Here is an 11,545-nt window from a genome sequence, read left to right as displayed (position 1 = left end):
TCGTCCGTGCAGGAAGTAAGACGCTAGGCTTAAAATTGTCGCGTCGTTGGTGCTAAAACCTGCGACTTTACTGACCGCAAAGCCGCCTCCCATGACCTCAGTTATACACTGGTTATACCTACCTTCTATCAGGAGGTTCCGTTGTATCTGAAGTTCACCTCATGATGGCGTACCCTGGCAGAGTTGTCACACCAACGGTAGTCAGGAACTTTACGCATTTGTGCGTTCTGGTAGAAAAGCAAGCTCTAGAGAAACAATTGTGCTCGATAGTAAAACTACGACTCGCTTTTATAGAATTGCATTATTCGGTAGCGAAGCTAGCCAAGAAACCTAACTTTTATCAACCCAGCGGCTTAATTTCTCATTATATATTTAACTAGTTAAGCCCCGTGCAGGTGTTCAAGGTCATGCTTGAGATGATAAACGTTGAAGTGACTCGCAGTGCATTATTGCAAGTAATGCGTTTCCAGTTCTTGGGCACAAAAGTCTTGCATTTCTGCGCAGATGACATGAAATAAAAACTGAGCACTGAGCGACTCTTGTGTACCAAATGAAGCAACTACAGTGTGCGGCTTTTATGGGGCTGTGAAGTGCCTACATTTCTCTCATTACGGTCGTAAAGTTCGCCGTATTCAGTTTATGTACTTTATGAAATCCTCCGCTGTCTTTTCGTTTAGCCTCATCATTGCTCTCCGGTGTGCGTCTTTCTGCAAAATCGTCATAATAAAGTTGGCAACAAGAGATCTGCATCAAAGCCACGCAGCAACAGAACGGGCTTAGATCTTTACACAATTTATTATCCCGGACAAAGACATCACCTTCATTACTTTTCCTTTTTAAAGGCAGAAACAACTTTCTTTTTAATTTTTTTAAGGCCCTTTTTCTTCTTTTTCTTCCCGCCAGAGGAGGAGTCGCCTATAAAAGAAAGAGAAAATATAAAGCGATACAGTTATACCAGAAAAATAAACACATACAAAGTTTCCGTGCTTTCTTTCAAAATTCCAAAGTGGTCATATTTAGATGAAAGAGCGCAGACACTTTTCGTTTAAAAATAGTAAAGCAAATTTGAAACAAAAATGTGCAACGAAAACAGACACTTCTATGCCAAAGTTGCTTCAAGAGGTGTATGTAAGCTCTGATGCTTTGATATTCCCAAAATAAAGGCTTTATGGTTAGTATTTGTTAAAATGATTAGGCGCCATGCAAATGTAACTAAAAGGACAGGTAAATTGAGAAATAGAAGTTTTCTGCAGTGCGCAGTCTTCGCAACGAAGAGAACAGGGCTCCCGCTGCGGCCCCGTGATACTTCCGAACTTCCCCAGTGCATTGGCCATTGAATGGTGCGCAAGGGCTCTCACGTTACGGGCCCCTAGGATGTTCCCGATGCTTCCAACGACCCACAAATGACCGCCCGTATGCGCCCAGGTAATCCCCAAATACCCAGAGTCAGGGTCGATCAACGATGGTCAAGCAGCCACGCCCCCTAACCTGCGCGGGCGGTACCCCTGGAGACCCCACACCACTCCTCTTCCACTAGCGAAATTTTGAGCGGAAACACGCAAGCTTGGATAACACCAGCCCCAGAGCACGAGGTGAGGTACTCGAGCACCACCTCATGCGAGTTCATCAAAACCACCTCGCCGCTTCTTATGCCCCTCCCCCAACAATGTCAAAAACTATCCTTATCCTTATCCAAACTATCCTTATCCAAAGAACTATCCTTATCCAACGAAATGCGACTCTGAGCCAGAAAAATCTATCCCTGAGGCTCCAGATCGATACACGGGCTGATGGAGCCCCATAGCCTAATCGTACCCCGTGGAAGCGGAGGCAACATTTAATTTACCCCTCATGCTGTTCTCCTTCAGATTGGCCAGGGAACGCATAAAATGTATTATGACATGAAGATGATAGGTGTAACGTTAAGTGACAAGAGAGCGGAGTGGGTTAGGCAACAAACACGTGTTAAGGACATATTAGTAGAAATTAAGAAGAAATGGGTGTGAGCAGGGCATGTAAGCTTGACTTATCGTGGTTAAACCTTGGTTTTAATGGGAAACCTGTGATGTAGCTTGAATTATTTCAATATTGGTTCAAAGCCTGCCTTTGTCTGCGGTTGTGTTCCCGCATCCTGCATTTTCCGAACCGAAGTGCGAGGCACCGCTTGCCGTGGCGGCTCAAAGCCTCCAGCTCCCGCATTAACGCTAAGAAGGGACGGCCCGGCCTCGCTCTCTTATGGCCAAGATCGCATGCGCGCGGCGCGAAACTTCGTCATGCGTGAACCACCTACAGAGAGCGCATGCGCCAAGCCGGGAGCGGCGGCGGCAGTGGCGGACGCGGTCATTTTTCTTTTGTATTGGGCGACGCGGCTGTGGGTGGAGCTCGGTCCGGCGAGTCACGTGATGCAATGCTAAGGGTATACGGCGCAGCTGCGGTGAAATGAAGGTCAATTTTACTGCGACGGCCAAACATCTCGACGAGCTTAATAAAGCTTTGGTTTAATATTGTTTGGCTGGCCCGAGGATCATCCTCCTATACATCTGAAATTGTTTAACTCCATGCAGTGGGTAGCCAGGATGTCCTGCCCCTACCGTCGAGGCAAGGTCTGGCCGTGCAAGGGAACCGGAAATCGCTGGGAAACATGGCTTTGTGCCACCCCTTGTAACCAATAACCCACCATCCCTTACCCCATTTTTTGACAAAATTGAAGTGTTATTCACCCATATTCATATCCCTACATCAAATTCGGGTAGAGCAATGGCCGCTACTAGCTCCCAGCGAGACAGCGCGAGCGCGGAGCTACGTCCCGAAACACGAGAAATAGTCCTGGGGCGGAACCGTGAGGTGTACCGTTTCCCAAAATGTCCACTTTGAGTCCGTTTCAGTCTTTACGTGGTTGCACTGATTTCAGCCAATCAGGGCACGCTCTAAACGGGTACTTTGAAACGGACATGAAGCGGACAAGACTGAGAATTCCGCCCCCAGTGAGACTAACCATCCTAAAATAGTTGCAAAGATTGCCTACTTATATAAGTAGAAAAATCTCCAAAATGCGTTGGCTTTGTTTTCAGCTTTACGGCTTTCTGAACTAAGAAAGCATGCATTATTACATCCAATAAATGTTTTTAATGAAAAAGATAAGTCGCCCACTGGGAGAAAATGCCGATGTCAATGTTGGCGTGTGAAGCCCAGCAACGGCTTTCAACTACGCAACTGCGAAGCGTTACAATGCACGGGTTTCGCAATAGGGCCATTTTGACCTGAGAATGTGGATGGTCAGCGTAGCCATAAAATCGTTGTAATTTACTAAAGATGGTCACGGTGGTTCTCTTGTCGCTATGATATACGTTGATAAGCATTCTCACGACTGCACACACATTCTTGGATAATGTCAAATAGATGCACGTAAGCAGCCGGAGGATCGGTTGGGACATATGGTAGTGGCATCGCAATCTAACCCTTTCAGTCACCGTGTCTCCATATGGAGACGCAACTTTCTTCGTAGTTTTCCTCGTGAAAACGAAAAGCGTTCATGCTGCAGAGCGGTGCAGTTGATGTTCGAATTCTACTAAAGTGGAAGGTAGCACCTTGTGATGTGGAACGGCGGAACCGCACTCATAAACATCGTTTCAAAATGGACGCCACCAAGTTTTGTGGGAGCTCCGGTGTGTTGCCGTCGTAAGTTCTCTTTTACTGCGGCCTAAATCATTTATAAAGGCTGAAAACACCTGTTTCATGTACAGAAATTATTATTTCACCTCCTTGTTTGTAAACTGCCTCAGGATATTTATTATTTTTTATAGGGAAAAGCAGTATTGAGTAATGGTGTCTCCGTATGAGGACGCGACACCATCTGCGTAATAAGTATTCTAGAGAGACTGAACTTTTTTTTCTTACCTCTAGACACTTGACACTGCTAAACCTCCAAGTATGGAATTTTTCTGCAGTGAATGTAATAATTAGTGACTGAAAGGGCTAAATGTCTCCAACCGGAAACGTGTACAATCACCCCGACAGCGACTTCAGGAATGGTGCCCTTCCAACTACGTACACTGCTTTTCTAGGACAGTCTGAGGGCGCCTAAGCCCTCCTAAGGATTCCGAATGCGGAAGCAGTATTGTCCACTTGAAGATATGAGGCGCTTTTCTCCCGCCCAGCGTTCTCGAAGGGCTTCGTCGTCTTGCCGCTTGAGACTGGTTGCGATCTGCTTCGGTTGTGCGCTTTTGAACTGATTTTTTCTGTCTCAAACGCGTTGCGCCGCTGCCCGTTTTCTGTCGCTTGAGCAATGTTCCATTCCGTTGTGGGTGAAAGCCTGTCACTTCCTCTTTGCACCAAGCGTCTTCTATTGGTTTGCCTCGAACACTCCTTCTATTATTTTGAGCAACTATTCAAAGCGCCCCACTGTTCAGCCTGAGCAGCCTATGAGTACAATTACGCCTTTTGGCGCGAACTACTTGGGTTCGAGGCCAAACAACGGCAAAATGTTTGCGAGATCCGTAATTTTTTTATTGTAAGATGTTTTTTGGTTCATTTCAAGGCATTTTTTTTGTAAATACGGGGTGTCTGGTATCTTTTAGGTCGATTTGGGGGATGGCCGCGGCATATCAACACGTTTAATTACCTCCTGCATCCAATCAGAATTGTGTGGTTTGTTCCTCTCTCATAACGAATATCGCTTCGCTTAAAACAGCTGTTATTTGGTGTTGTGGTGGTGGTTGCAGCTCTTTACTACGAGGCCCATATCTACGTCGATGATTCACCAGGAATCGGGAGTTGGTTTCGTGATTAGAGGCTAATGTTCCGTCTTCCGGAAACCATACATTAGAAAAGAAAAAAAAAAGAACTCGTAATCACAAGGGTGAATTGATAAAAAAAAACAAAGCAGAGGTTGCAAGAGAAAAAACAATTTTTTTCACAGGTAAAAATATGTTCAGGCGTAAACACTGGCATGCTACGTGCCTCGTCTCAGAAAGGTATGGGTGAATGGCTGCAACCACACATCTGTGACAGAATCCCAACCAGGAACGTGGCCCCAAGAAAAGTAGGACCGGCATCTAACGAGCAAGTTCAAGTTGCTGTATGGAAACGGCAAGGTACTATCGTCGGATAAAAGAAAAACGCGGCAATACAAGAACAATGATATATTATTTCGTATTCACTGCAAACAGCACAAAGACCGGGGGAGGAGACCATCGGCCGCCGTATGAATGTTTAGCTGGGGAGTTTTACACCTTAAGCTGGTTAAAGTAACCTCGCATGTACGAGATTACCAGAGGCGTGAATGCCAAGCATGTTTCAGATGTGTGTATAGTCTTCAAAACAGTTGATAACCTTTTCTTTCAACGTCTAGCATTGTTGCTAGACGTTGACACGTGTAGTACCTTGATCCCGCCATTATATATGAACCAGGGCATAGGTCAACCGGATGCCACCTAACAAGGATCGCGACAAGGATTCAGTCACTGCATTAAGCCATGAACCGTTATCACCAGCAACCCAAACGATACGGGTGTCCCACTAATAAGAGGGTTTAACAAATCCAAAGCTACGAATAATTGCGGTGGATACCAGAGAACTAACCGATAGAGATTCATAAACTTTAGCTGCGTTTAAATATTAAAGAGTTATTTTTTCGAAAGCTATAGAATTATTGCCATAAAAACGCGGCTTTAAATATCGGGGTCGAGTCCGGTAAACGAAACGAAAGTGAAAAAAAAAAAATGAAACGCGTACTGTGAAAAGCGCCGATCTGCAATAAGTGTCACCCTTCAAATGCACGTTTGGAACTCGGCAGTTTTAGCGGCGTATAAACAAGCAAAAGCATACATAGAAAAAAACAATAAACAAACGCTGACAAACGAACTTCTCACTTCATGACAGAAACGTGGAAAAAATTTCAGTTCCGCGAGGCGTTGGAGAACCTGTGAAAATGTATGAAAGCTTAGCCCCATACAGCTCCGCTGTGAAAACACAAGTAAGGGATTGTGCTGGTAAGCAACGACTGGGCCTGCGTAATGCCATGTGGAAAGGGGCGAGTGCAGCCGTGACTGCGATTGTGGTGTTCGGTGGCTGCGGGAAGTCATATAAAGTACTAATCCGATGACCTCACACAGCGGCACAACAGTCAAAATTACTCAGAGCGCAAAACCGGAAGGAGCACTCAGCGACGTTCAAATCGGCATTAATACTGTCGCATCCACATATCATCACAAATTCTTAGGTGTCATTTTTTAGGGCGCAGCCCTTTGGCGGCCGTCTCTGGGCTGAGCCGCGTCGGCGTCGTAATTGAGTGAACGATGGCAAGACCGAATAGTGAAAGAAAGCAAAGGAGGAGAGTCGCGAAATTGTGAGGGGAGGGCGGTTCGCTGTGGCGGCGCGAGAGCTCTCCCAAAGTGTGCGGTGGGGGAGGGGGTGGAACAGTATTCTGTGCTCGCACGAGACGCTTGTTTGCGCGACGCTGGCGAAAACGAGAGGCGGGCGTGCCCGTGACGATGGTGTGCGTTCTGCCTAAGACGCGGGACGCGGTCCCTTCCTGAGACGCACTTCGCGCCGCCGACGCAGAGGCTCAGCATCACTGCCGTCGAGAGAACCCACGAGTGAGTGCTGCCTCAGCGCACTGCTGCTGCGCCCAAATATCGCATTAGGGAGTATCGTAATCGCCAGCCCATTTTTCACTGGATTAATCAATTTGAGCAACGAGTCAGCCATTACACTGCACATTGTAAAAAAAGCTTTTGATTTTCGGTTCGGAGCAGGAAATAACCAGGAGTTAAGGGTTCAAATAACGCACACCCGGTAAAGATAGTTGATAGTCATCATTTTCGGTAACGCTACTTACACAGGGCGGTTATTCTTTTAGCCGATTTACCGGGAGATAGGCAACTGCTATCAAATATTTGTGCTGAGGGAACCACAAGCCTCGGAAAAAAGTTAGCATGGGAAAGCCGGGAATATCGGAATCTTAAGATGGTCGCGTTGACGCAGTGTCGACCCAGCATAGCAAACTTTTCGTGTAATGGAACGAAAATATGTAGAAGTGGTGATGATGTAAAAATAACCTTAACTCCCCGCAAAAAACTTAAGGTAAACAAAAACATGGATAAAACAAAGAGCGCTGTGCAATTAAGAAGCAGTGCCAGGAATCCCAAGTGGCATAATGGTTCCAAGATGCGCATTGGCGAGCTTCCTGAAATCATATACGCTATTGGACTACAAACATTAGGTTATTCTTATTAACACAACATTTTCTTGAGCATCGAAAGCGTTACCGAGCAAAACACGTGTTTCACTTTTTAGTCCGCATAGGAATGCTTTGCCTATATAAATCGTACATTTGCAGAGGTCAACTACTAGCTCTGAACGAAAATTGACGGAACTGAGATTCTAACCAGTGACTAGAGGGTTCGAACACATGAATCTTGCCCACTACACAACAAATTTCCTTTAATAGGCGGTGCAAAAAATGTCCGTGTATATTGCGTTGCAATATACGCGGTATACTGCGTGCATATTGCGAATGTGGAGATGAGGTCTATCGCACTGTCGGAATCCCCAGGAATGAGCCCACTGGAACCGCGCCTAACTACATTTCCAATGTGCTGATTCGGGCCTGCAGACAAGCCGTGAACTGCCTCCGTGTTCCGCCAGCAGGGTGCAAGAGATGCCCCCACTCATCTGATCAAATTTCTATTAGAATCGGTATTTCATGATCCTTGGGCTTAAAAACAATTGTGCATGAAGCGAAAAGTTTTGCAGACCAATGAAAATATTCCTAACGGCCAAGTTTGATTATGTAAAAAAAAAAAAAACATGATCTGTTTAATACAAAAACTGAACTCTCGCGTGGGAGACGGCGATCGCAGTATAGTGCAGACTAGACAAAATTTCGAAACAGAAGTGGTTTATCCTAAAAATAAGCAAACTTGGCCGCTAGGAACATTTTGACTGGTCTGTAAAACTTCTCCTATTGGTGCATGGCGATTTTTAATACCGTGGGTCATAATTTATTAAGTCCCATGGAGGGTAGACAATTAGAATAACAGAGTGGATACCAAGAGATGGGTCTAAAAGAAGGGGAGGGCCAATGACACAATGGAGGGACGAAATACGGACATTCGGTGGACAACAGTGCACTCGAGTAGCGCAGGACAGGAGCTGTTGGAAGTCAATGGAAGAGTCCTTTGCCCTGCAGTGGGCCTCAGTAGGCTGTTGATGATGATGGAGGGTGATAAGGCGAGTCGCCCTTAAACGTTCTCGCATCGCGATCGATTGTCCTGGTTGCTATTCCATGTTTCTGAACAGGTAAGCTCCAAGAATAGACAGGCACTGGAAAAAGGACACGACACAAATGCACTACTACAACTTAAGTTTATTACACAGACGCTGCCTTTGTAAACACGCTATGAACAGATAAAACCGTACAAAAACACAAAAAGAACAACGAAAATGGAAAGAGCAAAAGAGAGGTCACATGAGATGATATTTTAAGGCTCAGGCCCAACCGTCATCAACCCGCGCGCTAGCAAACCCAAGAAACTCAATTTCTCTGGCCGGGAGGTGCAAAGATGGCACGCTGATGCAGCTGTCATGCGCACTCTGATTATTTGCTGCTTCTAATATCTCCCTAGCGCACTGGTCCCTCGAGTTCAAGGTCACCATGCATTTGTCAAACACCGGATCGCAAGCAAAACCTTTACAATCTTTGCAGTGGGCAAAAGCCATACAACCGTGTAAGAAGGTTCAACTTGATAAGCTGTACAAGCAGATCATTAAGAATGACAAGCTTTCTTTTAAAACGTTTCTCTCAGACAAACTTTTCACAAGCCAAATATGCCGTTACGAAGGGTAGTTTCAGAACGGAGCACGTTGCCAGAAACTTTAGGTCTGTTTTTGCAGAAGGACCTTGGGCTCCTTGTAGTGGATAACCCTCTTGTGAAAAATTGTGACGCTGTCGTTCATTTTTAGAGCGACGAATGCACTGGGAGTTGTTGGTGTTTTCCAACAGACATCAAACATTTGCACTGCTCAACCCGCATGACACCGTTCTTAGTTGTGTTTAACAGGCGATAGATAACTTTGAAGCCATTCCATTTCAAAAGAAGACTGGTGTCAGCATTTCTGTTTTTGGAACTTCTCCGCTTGTATCTCAGCTCCACTGCTGTTGAATGAAAAAATCAGGCCCTTATTCAAAAACAAGACATCTGAATTGGTTCTTTCATTGCGCCTGTTCTGAGTGAGCTGTATCTGGCGCATTTTGACCGGCTCGTGGCCGCTCAGCGATGTGATCGTGGCGTTACGAGACCCATCAGGTTCGTTGACGAGTACCTTGTTGTGCTGCAATGCACAGGTGAAGGCTTCTGCAAACACTTCGACCACACACTGACCACCTTAAAAAATTGGCTCCCTTGTTGTTGACCCACGTAGTCCCAGAGAACTGTGAGATTAGGTTTATTGACCTGAGACTTCAGCTCAGAGAAAGCTATCTCGGTTGGAAGGATGATCCATGCAGCCAGAAACCGCTACTGCCGTTGGCCTCGGCGCATTCAATGGTGGCAAAAGTGAGCATTTCACAGAATTCCTTGTTGAACTCTTTTACAAAATCGTGTGTTCATGCTAGGAATGATAGCTTTCACCAGCAAACACAGCGCCTGCGGTCAGCTGGTTATCCAGCAGAGTTCATCACGTCAGTTGCAGAATTCATTCACAAAAAAATTAAGAAAGATGCTCGAAATTTACAGCAGCATGAGGAGGGTAACAGGCGAAAAAGCAGAGTGGTCGTTGTACCATTTATGAACAAGATATTGGAAATCAGAATTAAAGTAGTAGCTGACGTCGTCTTCTCTGCGCCTCGCAAGGTGGCAAAGTTATGCGCCCTCACCGGCCCACGCCCCAAGAAAGAAGAAACAGTGAACCATCAAGCATAAAAGATGTGTCGAAGGCGTTGTTTATCGTCTTCCTCGGAAATGCGGAATGTCATATATAGGTCCAATAGGCCGATGCCTTAACGTTCGTTTGCACGAACATGCAAACAATGTATAGTGGTGAGCTCACTCAGGGTGAACACGGGAGCTCGAGGTACTATCGCAGCAGCCTACCGTGAGATGTGCGAAGCAGCACGCATGCGCTGTGCGTGTCGAGCGAGGCTATGCTTTCAGAGGGCGCATCACGTCATCGGAGCCCCTGAACGTCGTCGGCTAACTTCATCTTGCTTGTAGCGGTGGGGCAATCGGCCGCTGTAATAACTTAAAACTGGGATCAGCAAGAATAAGTGTTTCTGAGTGAGCGCTTCATTAGCTTGAAAGCAATGCAATCACTTCGTCACATCACAACTTTCCCGCTTGCTTCAAGCTGACTCGATAAAAAGTTGACGCTCATTTTAACATAACCTCATTTTTTGTAAGTGTCTGCAACTGAAACCGAAGGAACACATGCGCGAAATGTTTATCAGAAATAAACTGAGAGCTTGGAGGGAGCTGGAGCACTACAACCTCGATTCAATTTACGGTGCAAAAGCACCTTTGTGATTTATGTTAGGCATGTTCATACAAGGATCGAAGATTCGAGGTGCGAAGCGAGACACCAATAGCAGACGACGCGCAACATAGCAGAAGACGAGCAGATGCTCCGATGGCGCGATGCGCGCGGTGAAAGCAAATTCTGGCTCGACATGCACACCGCTGCGAGATGCTTCGCGCAGCCTGCGGTAGGCGGCTCTGATAGTACCGGCGGCCACGCGCTCCCGTGTTCACCCTAAGCGAGCTCACCGCTGCACACCGCGGCATAGATGCGCACTTCACTTAGATGCCCACTGCAAAGTTGGCAAAGATTGTGTTTGCAGTCTGGTGTTTGGCAAAAGGAGGTGACCTTGAACTCGAGGGACCAGCGCACTAGGGAGATAATAGAAGCACAAAATACTCAGAGTGCATAAGCCAGCTGCAGCAGCGTGCCATCTTTGCTCCTACCGGCAAAAGAAATTGAGTTTTCTTGGGTTTGCTAGCGCACGGGTTGATAGCGGTTGGACCTGAGCCTTAAAATATCATTTCAAGTGATCACTCTTTTGTTCTTTCCATTTTAGTTGTTCTTTTTGTGTTTTTGTAGGGCTTTATCTGTTCATAGCGTGTTTATAAAAGCAGTGCCTGTGTAATAAATTGCGGATGCAGTAGCGCCTTTATGTCGTGTCCTTTATTCAGTCCCTGTCTATCCTTTGCGCTCAACTGCTTGAAACCTTATACGTTCTCTTCTTCAGCTCTGTAGGCCGCAGTGATGCAAAGGGCCTCCATGTCCGGTTGTTCATTACAGCAATGGTTCGCTGATCAAGAACAAAACGGCCGAAAAGCCGAGCGGAAGCGAGAGTGTCGTCATCGAACGAAAAACTAAAGGCGGTAGAATGTGTCGCCGCAGCTACCAATGCTGACGGAGCCAAAAAAGGGTAAGGGCGGCATTCTAATGGAGTTAGATGGTTTACGTAGAGGCAAAGCCGAAATGTACAAAAAAAAAAAAACGGGAGAAATACAAGAGAATGATACCAAGAGTGATTTGAAATAAA

At 46.1% G+C, this 11,545-nt stretch overlaps 1 protein-coding gene across 1 annotated transcript in view; it reads right to left on the bottom strand.

Annotated features, from left to right (window-relative positions):
- Nucleotides 1–776: 776 nt before the first annotated feature.
- Nucleotides 777–11,545, bottom strand: part of LOC144148723 (uncharacterized) — a 204,859-nt gene continuing 194,090 nt past the window's right edge. Inside the window, exon 10 of the mRNA XM_077680246.1 lies at nt 777–915. Coding sequence (XP_077536372.1) covers nt 824–915 — 92 coding nt within the window. The 3' untranslated portion in view covers nt 777–823. The remainder of the gene's footprint in view (nt 916–11,545) is intronic.

Source organism: Haemaphysalis longicornis, unplaced genomic scaffold (genome assembly GCF_048455015.1).
Source record: "Haemaphysalis longicornis isolate Haplotype H1 unplaced genomic scaffold, Haemaphysalis longicornis Haplotype H1 scaffold_8, whole genome shotgun sequence".
In the NCBI taxonomy this organism is placed as follows: domain Eukaryota; kingdom Metazoa; phylum Arthropoda; class Arachnida; order Ixodida; family Ixodidae; genus Haemaphysalis; species Haemaphysalis longicornis.
This window is presented reverse-complemented; position numbering and strand designations above follow the sequence as displayed.